The 20,865-nt window shown below is 44.6% G+C and overlaps 1 protein-coding gene across 6 annotated transcripts; it reads left to right on the top strand.

Moving 5' to 3' along the window:
* Positions 1-470: 470 nt before the first annotated feature.
* Positions 471-18,972, top strand: si:dkey-88l16.3 (low-density lipoprotein receptor-related protein 2). Of its 6 annotated transcripts, none has more exons than XM_052051194.1 (51): positions 471-590; positions 931-1,053; positions 2,081-2,329; positions 2,413-2,523; positions 2,642-2,761; positions 3,215-3,340; positions 3,589-3,792; positions 3,983-4,151; positions 4,251-4,419; positions 4,494-4,716; positions 4,825-4,944; positions 5,386-5,604; positions 5,769-6,074; positions 6,576-6,794; positions 6,887-7,033; positions 7,124-7,372; positions 7,449-7,655; positions 8,039-8,284; positions 8,423-8,629; positions 8,707-8,955; positions 9,105-9,302; positions 9,374-9,622; positions 9,733-9,942; positions 10,026-10,274; positions 10,397-10,594; positions 10,660-10,908; positions 11,021-11,218; positions 11,285-11,551; positions 11,694-11,909; positions 11,988-12,167; positions 12,246-12,368; positions 12,719-12,874; positions 12,938-13,153; positions 13,238-13,467; positions 13,545-13,674; positions 13,809-14,002; positions 14,150-14,336; positions 14,609-14,824; positions 14,893-15,076; positions 15,154-15,355; positions 15,464-15,628; positions 15,890-16,105; positions 16,183-16,410; positions 16,585-16,719; positions 16,815-17,010; positions 17,092-17,217; positions 17,466-17,573; positions 17,783-18,016; positions 18,132-18,423; positions 18,503-18,596; positions 18,823-18,972. In XM_052051194.1, exons 1-51 carry the CDS (start codon positions 533-535, stop codon positions 18,868-18,870), a joined length of 9,615 nt encoding a protein of 3,204 aa, XP_051907154.1. In that variant the 5' UTR covers positions 471-532; the 3' UTR covers positions 18,871-18,972. The 6 variants fall into 6 exon arrangements, with proteins under 6 accessions (XP_051907154.1, XP_051907153.1, XP_051907156.1 ...); XM_052051193.1 differs by having other exon boundaries at positions 8,036-8,284; XM_052051196.1 differs by lacking the exons at positions 10,397-10,594; positions 10,660-10,908 and having other exon boundaries at positions 8,036-8,284.
* The last annotated feature ends 1,893 nt before the right edge of the window (positions 18,973-20,865 follow it).

Below are 20,865 nucleotides of genomic sequence, written 5' to 3'. Positions count from 1 at the left end.
GTTTGGACCTGGTTTTCCAGCGCCAAATCTGCATCACAAATGACAGCAGCATCAAAGAGTTATTAATGAGCACTTGGCTCCCTTCACTTAATCAAATTGCACAATCACTCTTGAAAGGGATCCAGGGAACAACAAAGGCTCCTGAGTCCTGAGTTATTGGTTTCCAATTGTTCTTGTGCTCAAAAAGTCCTGATAGAGGCAACATCAAATACCTGCCATTGATTTTGATCTCCATTAAGTAAGTTGAAATAGACTATTTGAATGACATGACTCATCAATTATAGGCTATATTTAAGAGTTTTTTTTTGTTGCATATATAAATACAGAGAGAGAGAGAGAAAAGCAACTGTCCATTTTATTATTCTTGAACTATGTAGTATGCTCCGCTATACAAATGAAAATGTGTTCCGTCTACGTATGATTTTGTTGTGTTTACATCCGTGTGCAGGAGTGCGCATGTGCAATTGGGGCTTTAATTGGCGTTGCCCTTGCAGGTGCTGCACTTCGTCCAGATGAGTCGCGTGTCTCCGACATGAAGTCACGCCAGCTCATTTGTTTGCTTGTCTTGTCAGTTTTAAAGTTATGCGCAGGTAACGACACTTTTCATTCTTGTATTTCTTGAATTTAGCACTTGGTAGTTAAAGTCCCCCCCACCGCTCCCTTTCCTCTTCTTTTGCTCGTGCGTGTTTTCAGGCGACTACCTCATCACGTTCAAAGAAAATGGCGGCTAATTTGAATTTGACGTTTGGTCTTGACGTTTAACTGATCATTTGACAGGGTGTTCTCATATATTGCGTGCGGTTTTGCATACCTGGTTGTATGTTTTCTCGAACCGCAGTTGGTTGCTCTGGCGTCAAACCTGCGTTTCCAACACCGCGCTGTTGTTGACGTCACTCGAACTAACGCAATAAGTTTCCGGTTACGTTTCAGGGCAGACTTTCCAGTGTCACCCAAATCAGTGGCAATGTGATGATGGAGCTTGCATCGCTGATATATGGAGATGTGATGGCGAAGGGGACTGCCTGGATGGCTCTGATGAGATGGACTGTACTGGTAGGTTCCTCTTGTGTCTTAATCTCATCAGCACTGGGCCAAAGTGAATTCGCGGACTGGATACGAGATTGTGAAAAAGCGTGCACACGGTGACAACTAGTGTTGCACGGTTGCTACCTTTTAAATGCCATTCTTGTTTTAAATATTCACGAATTGGTCTGTAGACGATACATGTCGTGTAACAGTTTCATTTTTATGTTGTCTGGTTTTGTTAAAAAAAAAGTTGGTCCAACTGTCAAGTTAAATAAAACTTGAATGGTGATATTTCTCTTAGGATCTTCTGTATTTGGTTTCAAATTATGCACAAGTCGCGCTGCTCCAAAACTGCACACCTCTTTCCACTTTCAAATCCCATCTAAAAACACACCTGTTCAGGATTGCCTACGACACATAGCTCTTCCATTTCCTATGATTTTATGTCATGTTTTTACAATATCTCGCTTACCAATTTTTACATTGTATTTTCTTGTCTGTACAGTGTCCTTGGGTAGCATGAAAGGCGCTTTTAAATAAAATGCATTATTATTATAAACTGTTTCCATTCACTGAAAGTAGACTCCAAATTGCACAGCTAACTCGACAAACTTCGACACCAGGTAGTAACACACAAGCAAACAATAATTCATAAGTAATACAAATATGAAACATGATGTACCTTTTGATTGGCCTGCGCGAACTCTAATCCTTAATAGACTGAAATGATGACCGCCTCCATATTATATTGCTGAATGCGATCTGCAATTTATTTTTTTGCTAATTGATGGACATGCCTCAAATATAGTAAGATCACATTTGTTCAAGTGGTTGTTAGTTTTTATACCATATAAGAAAAAAAAATAATTGTCTATCGAAGTACCACCATCATGATGACGATAAAATATAGAAGCAGAGTTAGTCTTCATCACAATTGAGGCTTTATTCCTAAAAAGTATATTTAATATTGCAATCCACTGTAACATGCATGGTTTGAACATTACTATGGTTCGAAGAAAAACATGATGATTCAATTACAATGGATTTCCCTCAGTTCCTCAAGGCTCCTCTCAGTGTCCACCTGGTCAGTTTCCATGTGTGGGCTCTGTCGGTTGTGTTGAGGCATCTGCACGCTGCGACGGACAGAAGCAGTGTCCATCCGGCTCAGATGAGGAGAACTGTGCAGTCGCCGATGGCTGTTTGGAATCGGACTGGACTTGTGGGAACCACATTTGTATCCCAGGAGAACTGCGCTGCGACGGAAACGACGACTGCATGGACAACTCTGATGAAGAGGGCTGTGGTAAAGAAGCTTTCATGTTGTATCGTGAAATCACTTTTTTTCCGTGCACATTTAAAATGTGACATTTCTTCTCTGGTTTCCAGTTTTGTGCAGTGAGGGGAGCCTACAGTGTGCACAGGTGTGTCTGTCTGCTGACCAGATGTGTGATGGAAAGTTTCACTGCTCAGATGGCAGCGATGAGCCTGTTACCTGTGGTAGGTTTGGTCCAAAAAAAAATGATCGTAAATCTTGGCTGCTCAACAGCATTCACTGCACCTCGAGGCTCAAAGTAATGTGATGCAATGAAATTATTTTTGTCATTTATGCTTGCAGGGCAGTCCTGTTCTGTGAATAATGGCGGTTGTAGCCACGTGTGTGTGGATCAGCCATGGGGTGCTTTGTGCACATGTCCTCCTGGATATAAACTCGACATCAATGGGGCAGTCTGCAAAGGTGACGCACTCTCTGAATTCACCATTTTTTGTTGAATTGAATGACTTCAGGCACCAAGGTCAAAAGTGTCGATACTGCCTCCACCCTTGGTGGAGGCATTACAGTTCCTTCTAACTAGTGGAGGAAGTTTGTTAAACTGGCTAACAATGTATACTTTAGTCGCCATAGATTATTTTATGTATAAAATGAGCCCAAAGCGTGGACACTTTCATCTTGGCTTCAGCTTCTTGCTCTGCAATGATGGGGGACCATAACTCGTTGAAAAACTATACCATATAATATTCGCTAAATATGATATAAAACTCTGGGGTCGACCTATGACAGAGTGAAGTGTCATTGCATGACTGTATACAGTAGTAAAATGACAATTTATACCACAGCACCACCTTCTGGCTGTGGTGTGCCACTGCCTTGATTGGACCCAAAACAGCTGAACCACTTTTGTGCCCGCAGATGTGGATGAATGCGCCCTTCCTTTTGCGCCATGCCTCCATCACTGCAGCAATACAGATGGATCTTACTTTTGCCACTGTAGAGAAGGCTTTAATCAGAATGAAGGCTTTGCCTGTCTGGCCACAGGTAATGAGATGATGGTATAAAACTATGATTAATTTACTGATCAAACAATTGGTTTCCGCCCCCCCCCCCCTTTTTGTTTAAATTTACTGGTACTTTTAAAGCTTTCTTTCCATATTTGATGTTTGTATTATAATAGCTTCTTCATGCCACATCAATAAGTGTTATGAATCAGAGAGAGAGGGGAATACAATCTTGAATGCGAATTTTCAAGGGTCAAAAGAAATGTTACACCTGTTGCCTTCATTCAGGGAATGTTACCCGGCTGCTGACAGTGCTGAGGACGTCTGTCGGACTGCTGAATGTGAAGTCACAACATTTTGACGTGCTCCAGACTCTAAAGTTCAACCCGGTTGTCATGACGTATGACATTGCCCGAGCCCACTACTATTGGGCTGACGACATGGGAGTCCTATATAAAAGTGATGGGCAGCGCAGCTGGACAATTCATACTGGTTTGTTACACGCTTACCCGTACCTCATGTTCATCTATAATGAATTGAAACTCATGAAGCATGCACAAGTATGACAGTAGCTGTGACGCTTCATCCATAGAATTTTGGCAAGCATTCAAAATACTAGTGTCTCATTTGCTAATTTCATGAGCACTAAGCTGACCCGTCCTTCAAATGTTTGCTCACATAGGAGAACCTGGAATCAAAGGTCTAGCTTGTGATTGGCTGAACGGAAACCTTTTCTGGACAAATCAGAAGACCGAATCAATCTACATGCAAGCAGACGACGAACAAAGTTACACCGCTCTGTTGAGCAAATCTATCAGCCCATCAGAATTGGTTATCCTTCCGGTGGAGAGGTGGGCTTGATCAACATTTTCAACAGGATGCAATTAGAGTTGATTCTTTTTTTTCCATCTCCTAAAAGCATTATCTTAAATGCTTCTTTGTTCTGGCAGCTTGATGTTTTGGGTCAACATGGGCCCTGGTGGTAGGGTGACCATAGAGAGGTCATGGATGGATGGGTCAGACAGAGGCTCTCTGACAGTGCTCACAGCTCAATTGGCCCATGGGCTGACGGCAGACGTGGCTGCCAGGAGACTGTACTGGATCAGTGACTTCAAGATGGTGACTTAAAAAAACACATCAAGATAGTCTTTTCTCATGCAGAAAGTAGATCTAACTTTGACTTTTTCCATCAGTCCATTGAGACGATGAAAGTGGATGGAACCGGCCGGTTCACCTTCACTGGCCTGTTCAACAAGAGACCAGCTCTGAACCTGGCCGTGTTTGAAAGTTCCTTCTTCTGGATGGATGACAAAGGACTCTGGCAGATGCCGCAAAATCAACCAAACAAGAAGACGTTTCTGGGGAAATCCACACTGCCACTTTTGTCCGTTTACCATGAACTGCAGCAGCCAAAAGGTAAGGGGGCAACTTGGTCTTCCTCCTCACAACTTGTTCATGGTTTTCGTCATGCAAATTGAAAGTGTCTGCCTTTTTTGAAAAGCAAAGTTTTTCCTCAACAATTAGGTACATCTGCATGTGCCAAGACCCCGTGCCAGATGTGCCTGCTCACCAAAGGCAACCCTGTTGGATTTACTTGCACTTGTCCCAACTCCAAAGTACTGATGGTTGACGGCACATGTGAATGTAGGTTCTCTATCTTGTCAACATAATCCTCGCTAGACCGTTTGATGGTCTATAACAGTGGTGTCAAACATACGACCAGGATAATTTAAAATTCATTAAAGAAAGGCACAGAATGAATAATTTTTAATAACATGCAATTCATAGATTGTTCGCAGACTGTTTTGATCAGAGCAGAAAATGGCAGTCTCAATCTGGCACTGAGACAGAACCAACACAGCAGACGGTATCAATGTGCCAATACTACTTTATACCAAAACAAAGGAAAGACGTGATATTTGGCTATTTATAGCAGAGTATGGTATAATGTTAATGGTCCGGCCCACTTGACATCGACCAAGTCCGTATGTGGCCCACAATGTAAAATGAGTTTGACACCTCTGGTCTATGATCATTTAGTGAAAAAGGAAGGTTGAAATTTGTTCTTTGTCTTTTGTGCTTTAGATCCAAGATTCCTGTACGCTACCTCCAAAAATATTAACTTGTTGGAGTTTCAAGACAGCCTGTCCACAGAAACTGAGCTCTTTGCTACGGACCAGGGCATCTTGTCATTTGATGTGAACTGGAACACGGATTGGCTGTACTGGGTCAACCAAACTGGCCACATCCAACGCACCAGCCTAACCCATGTCAAGACGGAGTGGATTCCTACAACCGTGTCAGGTGAATGAGTTTAGGCATTTTCAGCTTTTTAAAGGCCTAAATATCTGTCATCTGAAAAAATGTGATAGGTTTTGCATTTGTGTACTTCGGTCAATGTGAAATAATGGTATTTCGCCTTGTTTCTTATAACTAATCAATCCTTACTTGTATTTTATTTTTTTAAGTTTGTCTGATTAAAGTGGACCAGAAGAGTGGGAGCGTGTATTGGGTGTCATATGACCAAACCCGCATAGGCTCAGTGGAAGTGGACAGTCGTTACCAGAAGCAGTTGTACCACACAACGAAGGAGATTCGAAGCCTCTTCCTGGACTGGCTGAGGGGTGGAATCATTTGGTTTGAGGAGAAGCAGATTTTCACCATGAGCATGACTGGAGGCAAAGCCAAAGAGCTGTTGCAGTTGACAGGAGTCATAGGGGGCATGGCTTTTGACTTGAGAGCTGGTAGTCTATTGTGGAATTCCAACGACGCAGGTTTGTTACGATTTTACATAGAAATAAATCATGACAACGAAAATAGAATTTTCTTTTTTTTACAATTTAGTTTTTCCCACAAATTGTCATTGGTTAGACCCCAATCGGACTTAAAAAAAAATACAATTTAACAAATCAAGTGTTGCTTGAGCTTTTACAATACAGTATTTCATAACTTAAAATATGCCCCCTCTTCTAATATCCTGAAAAATACTTTTGGAGATGTGATGATTCTGCCGTCGGGCAACGATGCATCATGGAAACCCTATTGGCAGCAACATTTATATAACGTACTGCACTTTGCAATCTGCCTTAGTGATTTGACTTCAGAGATGACGTGCAACATGGTAAATACGTTACACGTTGTACATAGGGTGATGGTTAGTAATCAGATTCAGGATTTGACACATTTCAAATGATCTGTAAGTATGTTTTAGTGAGAAAATTATAAATGAACCACTTGAGTTCTCTAATGCCAAGTGCTTCTCTTGCACTTCCCAGGCCTGATGACAATGAGTCTGCTCCAGGGGAATAAACACCAAGCAGGAAGAAGATGGAAAGTCTCTGGCTCCGTGATCGGCGCCCTGGAGCCTTACCTGTTGTCTCTGTCCGAGGATATTATGACCCTGTCGGACCGACGCGATGGGCGCCCTATCGGGGATGTGGCAGTGAGAGGTCCCGTGGCCACTGTGGTGGCAGCACTCAGGGATGTACACGCAGGTTCATATCAACACTGTATTGTGTTCATTCGCTGTCAATTTGAGAAGGTGCATGCAGATTTACATGGGGTGAAAATTGTTTTGTTTCCATAGTACCAGTTACTGCCATCTGCACTAACGCATTTATGCAGTGCAAGGGCACAGCCATCTGCCTGCCTCAAAGTAAGCTGTGTGATGGCAAAAAGGACTGTCCTGAAGGAGATGATGAAAGTTTTTGTGTTAAAACGTGTCCATCCGAAGGTGAAGTCTCAACCCGGTCCACATGATAGTTGTTGAATTCAAGAGCTTCTGATGGTCATGTCTCTTCTCTCTCTGAACTTGACTTCTTAGATGATTTTAAGTGCAATGACCAGAGGGGTTGTGTGTCGAAAGAATTGGTGTGTGACGGCAGCTCTCATTGCCACGATGGCTCGGATGAGGTCGAGTGTCCTGCCGTCGCCTCACTTGGGCCTCGGGTGAATGCCCTCAAGTGTCGAAAGGGCTCCAGGCAATGTAAGAACGGCATAGAGTGTGTGCTGTACAGCCACGTGTGTGATGGGGAGAAAGACTGCAAGGATGGCTCGGATGAAGAGGAATGTGGTGAGTAACTTAGAAATTTCTCATGGCTTCAATCCTGCATGGTGAAATTCCAATTCATATTTTCTAAACGCAACAGAGCAGGATGTGACCCCAGCGCAGCCAGCCCCTGGTGCATCGAACAAAATTGCTACACCAGCCCCGCCTGCATGCATCAGACCATCTGTCCTTTGTCCCCATCCTTCTGTTCGTCTTTGCATCTACCCAAATCAGTTTTGTGACGGTCGAGAAGACTGTCCCGACGGCTTTGACGAGAATAACTGTGTGAGGAGATGTTCCTCTAAAAGTAAGTCAGAAATGTAGAACAAAAATCCACCCAGTATGTTAACCTTGTGCTATCATAAGTTGTTCAAATGCTCTTGCAGGGGCTGAGTGGACGAATATTTCTGTTCCCAAATACTTATTTCTGGAAGAACTGACTTTTTTCTCAAGGAATATAGCTTAGATTATCAGGAAAGCAAAATTGTCTTAGGCGCTCATTAAATTGGTTAACTGTCATTGCTATACAACGGCACTTGTAGCTCCCCAAGACTTATTTGGAGGTGAAATATTTCAGAACATTCTCATTTTTTATCTTCCTCCTTTGGCACTTCAGTTGAGCAACAGTATTCCTCTGGTTTGACACGAAACCACTGATTTAAATTTCAAATGTTCATTTCACCCCAGAAGATTTCCGCTGCAAGGACCGTAGGAGCTGCGTCTCGAAGAGTCTCGTTTGCGACGGGCGCGCTCATTGTCACGATGGCTCTGATGAAGCGGACTGTCCGAGTGTTGCCGTCCCTGTCGGCCAAGCAACGGCCTTGAGGTGTCTCATGGGCTCCAGGTTATGTCGAGATGGCAGTGAATGTGTTCTCTTCAGTCACGTGTGTGATGGAGAGCCGGACTGCAGAGATGGCTCTGATGAAGAAGGTTGTGGTAAGCATACGTATTGATTTGCGTTGTCCATCCAAGTTGTACATTTCCTGTGGTACCTAGATAGGCAACATTTTAAACATTAAACTTGTTTTCGTTTTTCATTGTTCGTTCTGTGCTGATGCGAAATTTCCTATTCAGACACTGCAATTACGCCTCCAGGAAATGGCCGCTTGAATCGACCTCCGCTGCCAGTCAATACTCCCGTCAAGCTGCCAACATGCGCAACTCCATCATTTCTGTGTCCAGATTCTACATGCATCCTCCAAACACAGATATGTGATGGCATAAAACATTGTCCTGATGGGTCTGATGAGAATACATGTGTCAAACGATGCCCTAATAAGTGTAAGTTCAATCATTTTGGATGAGTCAACAATGCATGTATTCTACTTTTTTTTTTTTCTCCTTTCTGTACTCCACAGCGGACTTCCTCTGTAAAGACAGGCGGAGCTGTGTTCTCAAGAAATTGGTTTGCGATGGCCGATCTCATTGCCACGACAGCTCAGATGAGGTCGACTGTCCAACCATTGCTCCACCTGCCAGACGGGTTAAGGTGCCAAAATGTCGTGTGGGTTTTTGGCTGTGTCTGGATCAGACTCAATGCGTTTCCTTCAGCCATGTGTGCGATGGTGAAAAAGACTGCCAGGATGGGTCGGATGAAGAGGGATGTGGTATGTTGAAGTTTTATGGGAAAGTTTGACTTTTGAGGAATTTCGGTGATGAATTAATCATTTTTTTTCCATTGTCAAGAACACTAAAACTTCTAGGTTTTTTTTTAGCTTTTCCAACTGTTGTATTTCTCACCTTTTCGGCTCTGCAGAAAGACCGTCTTCCCCCAGTCCAGACTCAAATGAATTGCCCTCATCCACAAAATCCTATGAGAAGCCATCTTGTATCAGTCCGTCAATGTTTTGTCCACACTCCTTTATTTGCATTCAACCGACACAGATGTGCGATGGAACAAAAGACTGTCCTGACGGCTCAGATGAGAACTGTGTGAAAAGATGCCCTTATAAAAGTAAGTCTTCAGGTTTTAGCTTCAACCGCAAATGGCTTCTTGTTTTGCATCACGTTTTCCTGCCTCCATAGCTGACTTTTTATGCAAGGATCGAAGGAGCTGCGTCTCCAAGAACCTAGTCTGTGATGGACGCGCTCATTGCCACGATAGCTCTGATGAAGTCGGTTGTCCCAGTGTTAAAATCCCTGCCAGTCAACCAAAGGCCTTGAAGTGTCTCGTGGGCTCGATGTTATGTCAGGATGGCAGTGAGTGTGTTCGCTACAGTCACGTGTGTGATGGCGAGCCGGATTGCAGTGATGGCTCTGATGAGGAAGGTTGCGGTGAGTTTACATGTTGAGATTCCTCGTAGCACGGTTAAGCAATGTGATGACTCGAGAGGCATATTTTTGTTGCTCATGTCAAATCTGAAGTGTTCATGTCATGTTTACAGATGTCACAATGGCTCCTCCGGAAAATGTCCACTTAACTCCACCTCCTTCGATTGTCAATACTCATCCTCCCAGCAAGCCATCATGCCGGAGTCCTTCATTTCTGTGTCCAGATTCTTCATGTGTCCCTCAAACACAGATCTGTGATGGCATCAAAGATTGTCCTGATGGAGCCGATGAGTATAAATGTGTGAAACGATGCCCAAATAAGTGTAAGTTGGATGCTTTTACATAATGAAACAATGCATGTGTTGTACATGTGATTGGTTTTCAAAACTGATCCTTATTTGCACAGCGGACTTCCTCTGCAAAGACAGGCGGAGCTGTGTTGTCAAGAAGCTGGTTTGTGATGGTCGAGCTCATTGCCACGACAGCTCGGATGAGGTTAATTGTCCAACAATCGCTCCGCCTGTCAGCCGAGTGAAGATGCTAAAATGCCGTGTGGGCTTCCAGCTGTGTTGGGATGAGACTGAATGCATTCCCTACAGCCATGTTTGTGATGGAGAAAAAGACTGTCGAGATGGGTCAGATGAATCTCAATGTGGTATGTCAACATTTTCAAGGAGGATGTTTCAGTTTGTAATGCATTTATTGCGCTTGCTCTCTATTTCCATCTTTAAAAACTTAAATGTTCACATTTCTCAACTTTTTTTTTTTTCCATGCAGAAACCCAGTCGACCTCCAGTCCAGGCATAAATCCACTGCCTTCGTTTGCCCCGCCTTTGAATCGGCCTTCCTGTAAGAGTCCATCTCTATTGTGTCCAAATTCTTTTCTTTGTATTCTCCCCACACAAATATGTGATGGAAAAAAAGACTGTCCTGATGGATCAGATGAGGACTGCGTGAAAAGATGCCCTTATAAGAGTAAGTAGTGACATTGTGGTCAAACTGATGCAATGCATATTAATCACGTTTTCTTGCCTCCATAGCTGACTTTCTGTGCAAGGATCGTAGGAGCTGCGTCTCAAAGTATCAACTGTGTGATGGCCGGTCTCATTGCCACGATAGCTCAGATGAGGTGAACTGTCAGAGTGGAGTTCCTCGCTCAACTCCAACTAATGTTGTGAAATGCCGTAAGGGCACAAAACTGTGTGAAGATGGCACAGAATGTGTGCTCTACAGTCACGTATGTGATGGAGAGAAAGACTGTCGAGATGGGTCGGATGAATCTCAATGTGGTATGTCAACATTTTCAAGGAGGCTGTTTCAGTTTGTAATGTATTTGTTTGCTCTCTATTATTTCCATCTTTAAAAACTAAATGTTCACATTTCTCAACTTTTTTTCTGCAGAAACCCAGTCGACCTCCAGTCCAGACTTGAATCCATTTCCTTCATTTGCCACACCCTTGAATAGGCCTTCCTGTAAGAGTCCATCAGTATTGTGTCCAAATTCTTTTCTTTGCATTACCCCCACACAAATATGTGATGGAAAAAAAGACTGTCCTGATGGATCAGATGAGGACTGCGTGAAAAGATGTCCTTATAAGAGTAAGTAGTGATATTGTGGTTAAACTGATATATGTATTTTTTAATCACGTTTTCTTGCCTCCATAGCTGACTTTCTGTGCAAGGATCGTAGGAGCTGCGTCTCAAAGTCTCTCGTGTGTGATGGCCGGGCTCATTGCCACGATAGCTCGGATGAGGTGGGGTGTCAGAGTGGAGTTCCACGCTCAACTCCAACTAATGTTGTGAAATGCCGTAAGGGTACAAAACTGTGTGAAGATGGCACAGAATGTGTGCTCTACAGCCATATATGTGATGGAGAGAAAGATTGTTTGGATGGATCTGATGAAGAAGGATGCCAGGAAACGTGCACGAAAGGTTCTTTTGCTTCAAAAAAATTTCATCGGTTTTCCTGTAAATGAAGTCGGTGGTTTATTCATTGGGCTATATTGCTGGGATTTTTTTTTCTCACTCAATTTCCCTTTTAATGTTCCTACTTTTCTTCTTGGCTCTCTCAAAGGTGAGTTTCAGTGTGCTCATGGCGTGATGTGCATACCTGTGGCTCAGGTGTGTGATGGAAGAGCTCAGTGTAGTGACCGCTCCGATGAGCTGGACTGCTCAAAACCAATCAAAAGCTGCGAGTATCACTGTGCAGACGGCCATCGCTGCATCCCAAATAAATTCCTGTGTGATGGTGAGCCAGACTGCGTTGATGGCACGGACGAGATGGGATGTGGTAAGTCCCTTTGTGAAAATCGCAGATGTGCCATAATTATAAGCAAAAGATTGTCATTCAGAAACTTCTTCTTTCCAGATGCTGTGACGCCAACGATTGCACCTCTGATTCAGAGTTCTGCTCCAGTTTGCATCACTCCTTCAGTTGTATGCCCAGGTTCGTCATTGTGTATCTCTCAAAAACAGCTCTGCGATGGAAAAACGGACTGTCCGGATGCATTTGATGAGAGCGACTGTGTTTTCAAGTGCAAACGCCCAAGTAAGTCCTTGCATATTGTTGATGGAGTGGCAGAAACGACAAGCGGACATCAAAATGATTGACCTTTCCCCTTGTCAGCTGATTTCTTGTGCAGTGATCGGAGAAAGTGCATCCGCAGAATATATGTGTGTGACGGGCGTGCCCACTGTGCAGATGGCTCGGATGAGATGAAGTGCAAATCGCCTGATCATGGTTCAACTTGTAAGCTACTCATGAAAAAATGCATACAAATCCAATTCAAAGATACAAGTAGATGAGACGAAAGTAATTGAAGCCATTCAAATGAGATGCCCCCCTTCCACATGATTTAAAGCAATGCCCACTTAAAAGGTCTTTGAAATGATTTGGTCTAAATAATACATGACTGAAGAATTACAGCACCCAGTTAAACTGACGTTTCATGTGCAGAGAAACTATATTTTTCTCTCTCACACACATGGGCGGGCAGCTATTCCAGCGAGCAAACTGTTTACAAGCAACCAAGTTGCCGTTTCCATATTTTTTTGACCCGTCTAAATCAAGCCTTTAAAATGATTTTTCTCTTCGCTAAGCCTCCATGGACAAGCCAGTTCCCCTCAAATGCCGTAATGGCTTCAAGGCTTGTAAAGACGGTCTGAAGTGTGTGATGTACAGCCACGTGTGTGACGGTGAGGAGGACTGCCAGGATGGATCGGATGAGGAGGGATGTGCTACTGAATGCAAAACAGGTTTGTACATTGGAGCGCCATCTTCCATGAAATCGCCTTAACTGTTTATTTTTCATTTCCCAGATGAGTTTGAATGTCATCACGGTAATAGATGCATCCAAACTGAGCAGGTGTGTGACGGACAATATGACTGTCAAGACCGCTCCGATGAAATGAACTGTGAAAATCAACTCTTGGGCTGCCATCACCGTTGCGATAATGCGTCGCGTTGCATACCGGAGACCTTCCTGTGTGATGGCGAGAGAGACTGTGCTGATGGTTCGGATGAAGAAAAGTGTGGTATGTGACATGTTTGCAGTTAATTAAAAATATAAAATACTGGTTAGCAGGCCATCAGACGGCAACATAATTTCCTCCTGGCAGGGTTGACGATCTGTGAGGTTGAGCAGTTCCGCTGCACTAGCGGTCAGTGTGTGTCTGTGGCTCTTCGATGTGATGGCTACGCGGACTGTAGTGACCGTTCCGATGAGGTCGACTGCTCAAGACCACCACGCTGCCCCACGCACTTGCGATGCCCTCACAGTCACGAGTGCCTGCAGAGTGAGTGGCTGTGCGATGGTGAGAACGATTGCAAGGACGGCTCGGATGAAAAAGTAAGCCTGCAATTCAGTGAAGGTTATTCAAATGATACAGCATCACTTGAAACAAAACGAATGCCCCTCGCACCTAGAACTGTTTGGCTAAAGCACCACCGTGTAGGCAATACCAGTGGCAATGTGGAAGCAGCACTCAATGCATCCCTCTCTTCTGGAGATGTGACGGGAAGGCCGACTGTCACAATGGGGTGGATGAAGACAAATGTAAGTATCTTCATGCTCGACATTTGAAACTGCTACAGTGAGGCCAAAGGACCCAACATAAGCCATCTTTAATGCGTCTTGTTTTGTTCCACAATCCAAAGAGCCTCTTGAATGTCAGCCTCCTGTTTCCACAGGCAAACGGAGAAGTTGCTCCTCTCACCTTTACCAGTGTGGCAGCGGTGAGTGTGTGGACCCGCGACTGGTGTGCAACGGCTTTATCAACTGTGCTGACAGTTCGGATGAGGGTGTGGGATGCACACTGCGCAACTGCTCGAGCCCATCGGCACCTCACTGTGATCATAGTTGTGTCAGCACTCCAAAGGGACCGGTCAGTAAAACGGAAATCGAGAGAGGGAGCCTTTTCAGATGTAGTTTTTAACACGCTCATGCACATAAATACCCCCGCTCACAACATGAGGCAAGTAATTGAGACAAATAATCCCGCTCGATGTTGAATGTTCATTTTTTTTTGCAGAGGTGTTACTGCGAAGCAGGTTTCACGCTACATTCCGGTGCGGTGTCCTGTGTGGACACCAACGAATGCAATTTAATGCAGCAGAATGCATGTAAACACAGCTGCCTCAACACCCGTGGGTCCTACGTGTGCCAATGCCACCCTGGCTTCTACCTGGAGCCCGACAACAAAAGCTGTAAGACCAAAGGTAAGTGATGCAAAGCATTCGTACACAAACTAAAGAACACGGCATAATTACAATGCCGTGATTGTGTTCCGTTGGAAAGAGATGGACTTGGTACATTTTACAGAGTCTCTAACATACAGTAGGTATGTGTGTATATGTATTATGGCAATTAAAGAACAATGCTATGAGCATTAGAATAGATGTGATATATATATTTTTTTGTTAATCAAGTTTTATCCATCATCTCTTTGAATATAAATAAAAGATCAAATAAGTCTCCTGTGCTTTTTTAGATGAGCCACTTCTCGTGGCATCTGTTCAGTCGGAGCTTTTACTTCTCGGAGTTCAAAGTGGCTCCTTGCGCCTCCTGTCCTCCGCCAACCGGCCGGTCTTTTCGTTGGATTACCACTGGGCTCAGCAGAGGGTTTACTGGCTCAGTCCGGACTACCAGAGCATCCGCTGGGCAGACATGACAAAGGACTCCACCAATAAAGGGACACTTGTCAAAGGTCCACTTCTAATTTGGAGACGCCAAAATGAATCGGTACACAGATGTTCACATCAAATCTAATTACAGGTGTGAAGTCGGATTTCATTGCGGTGGACTGGGTAGGCAAGAACCTCTACTGGGTGGATGGACTTGTGGGCCAAATTCGAGCGGTGCCGCTCGGTGACACCACACTGAAGTCTCAGGATTACACGGTGGTGCTGGCTGAAGATCTTGAGCAGCCACGCTCGCTGGTGCTGTTACCACACAAAGGGTGAGGCAGCCAGCCAGCCAGCCAGGAGATTTACTTGTCACTGAATTGTTATCGTCCATTTGATTACCCTCGCTCAGATTGATGTTGTGGTCCGAGATTGGCAGCACCCCTCAGATCCAGTGTTCAGGGATGGATGGCTCAGAGAGGAAGGCGGTGGTTACCAGCGGTTTGAGCTGGCCTGTAAGTTTGGCCTACGATTTCCTGGACGAGCGCGTTTACTGGGCTGATGAGAAGCTGCGCTGCATTGGCTCGGCCTCCCTGGATGGAGATGATGTCAAGGTGAACGTCATCGAATGCAGGCGGTTGCCTTTGGACACCGATGCATATGCAAATTGTAAAACTGTCGAATTGATTTGAATGTGCGAATGGAAATGCCACTCTTACCAGGTTCTCCAGTTAGCTGAAACTCCGAGCCCCTTCTCAGTGGCAGTGTTCAATGATCGGGTTTTCTGGTCCGACACGAAGCGAAGAACCATCCGCTCAGCCGACAAAAATACTGGCAAAGACCAGAAGGTTCTTCTCAAAAGACCAGGACAGCCTTTTGGCCTGAAGGTTTGCCATTTTCCATTAAAGCATTCTTTTCAAAGTAACTGACCCATACCACTTTCTGGCACTCGCCTTTTGTAGTACTAACCACTTTGGTACAGTAATTGCAATTCCATTCATTTCTTGGTCCGCAGAGATTTGTAACCTCTCAGACTACGAGAGTAAAATAAGATGAGCTTTGTGTTCCAGTAGTCTTGACTGTCCTTTAAATGGCCTTTGGAGACAAATAATGACATGACGCTGTCTCATACCGTTTCCTCTCTCCAGCTGATGCATGCCCTCTGCCAGCCCGCCTTAGCCAACCCCTGCGACCAGCTGCAGTGCTCCCACCTGTGCCTTCTGACAGCTGGCGCTCCTGTGACGCAGCCCGCTGCAGTCTGCCGCTGTCCGAAGGGGCTGCTCCTTTCTAAGGACAAGATCACCTGCTCTCTGCCTTTGGACTCTACTTTCATCTTGCTTCTGGCGTCTACAACAATCTATCAGGTGATGGTCAGCTATCCTTTGATCTCTTTATTAAATGCTTTATTAAATGTTTTTTTTCCCCCTCTCCCACCTTTCAGGTTTACTTTCAGTCCTTGCGTCATGATGGAGTCGGTCTGAAACACATGCCAAACAGTCGAGTGTTGGTCGTTCCTGGGGTTGTTGAGGCCTCTGGACTCGACCTGGCCCTCCAGCCCATGTCCTTGTTCGTGGCTGATGCCAAACGAGGTACTGTAGATGTGCTGAACTTAAGCGGGCCGAGGTCCAGACAGGCACTTGCAGTAACTGGGCAAGTGATACAACTAAAGGTAGGTAAAAGGAACTTCAACATTTGGAATGAATTTCCCCATTCTTATAACTGTTACACAGTGCATTTTCAACGATGTGCACTTTGGAATGTTGAATGTCGGAATTGAGAGTTAGGGCTGAAGTGTAATACTCACACCCTGGGATTCATCAATGTTTATTCCCTGATCCTCAAGGATGATTCAGTCATAGCTCTGGCTGTTGACTGGGTTACTTCCAACATCTACTGGAGCAGCACCAGACGACCTAATCTGCATGTGACCAGCAGTCCTAATGGTTTCACCGCCTCTCTATTGCAGGAAACGGTTAAGGTTTGACACTGTCTACGCTTTCTCCTCGAAGCTATTTCTACCACTAATCATCCGAGCTTGCAATGGACTCACAGATTGTCTGTCTGATCCTCCAGCGCACAACATCCATTGCAGTGCATCCTCCCTCAAGTCAACTTTGCTACACAGCCCTTGTTGGCAGTAAGAACCAGGCTGAGCTGAGCTGTGTCTGGATGGACGGCCGAAACAAAGCAGTGCTTTGGGTGAAATCTGCACTCCCTATGTCAGTGGTCTTTTCCGATAATGGGACGACACTCTACTGGGCTGACACAGGTTTTGAGTTTATCCCGGCGCTTCTTTTGACTGGCTCTGCTTCCTTGATTTTTGACTTTTTTTCCACCCCCTGCCGTTTAGTTGAAGGCCTAATCTGCTCTATTGGACTAGATGGCTCAGGCTACAAACAATACAAAATGGGGACTGGTTTGATTACATCCATCACGTACACTGAGAACATGCTCCTCTGGATAACACTGGAGAAGGGTAAGAGTGACCACATTTGCATGATATATTAACTGGCAACCAGCAGCAGATTAATGCAATGCTTTTCAGCTGGCAGTGGCCTTGCGTCACCTTGTTCATCAAGCGAAATATACTTAACTGTAGTCAATTCAGTTTTTTCCAAAAACTAATTTGTTTTCAGTCATAACGGCCCCCAATTTTTGGGGTGAGCGCGGGGGTGGAATCTTCATTCCTGATACATGTACTGTGCTTGTCTCCAACCTGTGTAGATGTCACCAAAATGTGGTTCAGCGACGGCCATCATCCGAAACAGCTGTGGTTTGAGACAAAAGCCAACCTTGTGGAAATTAAAGCTTACAGTAATGACAGCCAGACAGGTGGGATATGTTCCACTACATTTACAAGCTGTTAAGTGGACAGTCACAAAAACCATGCCATAGCTAATATGGCCTCAAAATGGCAGAGATAAGACGGAATTCATTTGAGACAGAAATGACTAGTTGACCGAAACCAGGTCCTCTCCATGACATTTTAGCCATGTTTCTTTTTCAAAGAGTTTGTAGTAGTTTTCCTCCAACCCATACAGGATCCAATATGTGCTCCAACAACGGGGACTGTGAACATCTGTGCCTGCCTTATCCCGGAGGCCGCACGTGCAAATGTGCTCGCGGATTCTACAGCGTCAGTCCCACATCCTGTGCACCAGAGCACCCATGTCCCAAAGGAGAGCAAGCTTGTCTTGATGCTAGCAAGTGTATCCTGAGCAGCAAATTTTGCGATGGCCTTGCGGACTGTCCGGACCAGTCAGATGAACAAGACTGTGAGTTATTGGACTACACTGTATCATATTCTGCAAATGTTCCATTCTCACAATGCTGGAACAAATGCTCTGCAATAATTGAGTGTGAATATGTAAGCAGTATGAACTCCTCTAGGTGCACAAATGAACGCCCCCTCTGGCACCAAAGTCGGTGGCGGTCATCTTGCCGAGTCTCCACTCCCACCTCCTCAGAACTCCAAGGACACTTCCTCATGTAGTCAACAACATTGCAGCGGCCATGGCCATTGCGCCACCCAAGGCAAGGTCATTAACTGTCTTTGCGTGGCTGGCTACCGAGGAGAGTTCTGTCAAGAGAAGGAAAGTAGACGAGGCCATGTCGGTGTGGTCCTGGGGGTCTTCTGCCTGCTTGTTGCATTGATGGGGGTCGCTTTCATTTTTGGAAAAAGGCAAGGATGTTCTTTGTTCGCATGTGAATTACAGCAAACCGTTACTGTAGCTCTTTGTTGTATTTGCATCTTGAAACAGGGCTTGGGTATCAATCAGAGGAAAAGCACCTGACAAAGAAACATTGATGTCAAACATGGTACTGCAATCTGAACATCTGGAGGCTGACAGTGAGGTAAAACCTTGAGAAATGAGAGAATTCAACTATTAAGATTTATTCAGAGGGCCATGAAGTTCCCGACGAAAGTAGTTAGTTCATTTCAAAGTCAAATTTGCTGTTGTCCCCCAAATAGGCATACATAAATTCTGAATCAGAATTGCACAAACTTCGACACCTTTCTGAAATATCGTTAATCAGTTCCACTTGATTAAAATGCTCTTTTTCTCCCCCCACCTCGCAGGAGCTTGAGTCCCCAATAGACTTGAAGAACCCCCCAGTAGCTTCGTAGCAGTCATCGGCGGACGGATGTATAGACTGTTATTGCAGCTATGCAACTTTTTAGTTTTATATTGCAAGACTTGACTAAATAAAGGAATCACTGTTTACTGTACTATTTTGTTTGATAACTACTTTGTACAATACACATCTCCAGATTGAAACAATGTTTATCTTTAGTTGCACATGAGGTGGTTGACTGGTTAGCACGTTGGCCTCACAGTGCAGGGTTCGATTCCGGCCTTCCTGTGTGGAGTTTGCATGTTCTCACCGTGCCTGTGTGGGTTTTGGCCGGGTACTCCGGTTTCCTCCCACATTCCAAAAACGAGCATGGCAGGCTGTTTGAACACTCTAAATTATCCCCAGGTGTGAACGTGACTGGCGGTTCGTCTGTGTGCTCTGTGATTGGCTGGTAACCAGTTCAGGGTGTCCCCCACCTACTGCCCAAAGACAGCTGGGGGAAAAAAAATGAGTGAGACCTCAACACGTCGGCTTTTATTTCCATTAGCTCTACCTGATGCAACACTCAACTCAGATGGTGCCTCGAGGTTGAATCCATCCGTTTCGTGAGTCAAATTAGTGTATGGCTGTGTTCTGTTGCCCAGGTGTGTCGCACGCAGAGTTTCAGATTTTTACTCGTTAGATAATGAAAGCCACAGAGCGATTTGTGGGTTGAAATATCCTGATGAACAAAGGAACTGTTTGAAGAAGACTTAATTAACAAAACAGAAGTCCTGCGGTTATTACCGAAAAGACAAATGGCCCATTGGCATGAAGAATAGGAAGCGGAATTTTCTGCAATGTACCGGTATTAGGCGGCCAATAAACAGTTTGGTGAGGGAATGTGCACTCTTGTATGAAATGCATAAAAGAATCCAAGTGGGCATTATAACTTTTTTTTTCTCCCTTGCCAGGACCTCGCTGTGAAAGTCGTGGTTACCTGTTATACTTAATACCTAGTTTTCTGGATGCATCTCAAGTCAAATGACTAAATTGTGCTAATTTCCAACGGAAATTATTTCCAGGCACATTGAGAAGGTCCAAAAAACAGACTTTGCCGATGTTGAACAAGCATTTGAAGATGGAAGTTCGGGAACTACCCCCCCGCCCCCGAGAAACCTGCATAGAGGGGTTGCGGGACTAAAGAAAAAATGGGCACAACAACAGTAACGGTGCCACGATTGCCCCAAGGATGACAAGACTGGTTGGCTTTCGACACCACTGACCCAAAAGTTGATGACAAAGAATTGATGTAAGACTTATGCAATGCAAGCTTAAAAATAAAACCCACGCAGTGCAGCCACCCAGACTTGTTGCAACGTCAATCTCGTAAAATACAGTAATGATTCATGCCATTTCATCACTTTCTGCTTCGAGCCAGTTATTGACAAATGGCTGTTTGAAGAAGACTTAATGAACAAAACAGAAGTCCTGTGGTTATTACCGAAAAGACAAATGGCCCATTGGCACGAAGAAGAGTAAGCAGAATTTTCTGCAATGTACCGGTACTAGGCGGCAAATAAACAGTTAGCTTGCGAAATAATCTGGTGAAATTTTTCAGTCCCTTTTTTCATGAATGAGGTGATATTTTGATTTTAATAATTTATTGTCAACATCCTCCTGGTCCATCCTGATTTGGGTCAGAACAGTAAATCCAGATTGAGACCGTATGGTTGACAGTGCGGCAGCGGCATTGCACCGAAATGCTTGCCCCGTGTCACATTCTGCAGCCACGGTTCAATTTTCACACCCTCGCATTTGCAGGGATCCTCTGTTCTAAAGTCCTTGGAGTTGACTCTCTGAACTTTTGTGGGCTGGAATCAAAACTAATCGGTCTTTTAAACATCATCTGGTTGACTTACTCTCAAAGACTCTCTTGTAGCTGGGCTGCACCCTCGCTGAAGGGAATGGACAAGGAAAATGCTGAAGCTGGGGAACGGTTTACCTCCGCCAAGGAACTTGGGTAAGTTCGACCTCTGTCCACCTTTGTATGTACAGTATATTTTAC

This window comes from Hippocampus zosterae, chromosome 18, assembly GCF_025434085.1.
Source record: "Hippocampus zosterae strain Florida chromosome 18, ASM2543408v3, whole genome shotgun sequence".
NCBI lineage: Eukaryota > Metazoa > Chordata > Actinopteri > Syngnathiformes > Syngnathidae > Hippocampus > Hippocampus zosterae.
Note: the sequence above shows the minus strand (reverse complement) of the source record. Positions and strands in the feature narration are given on the sequence as shown.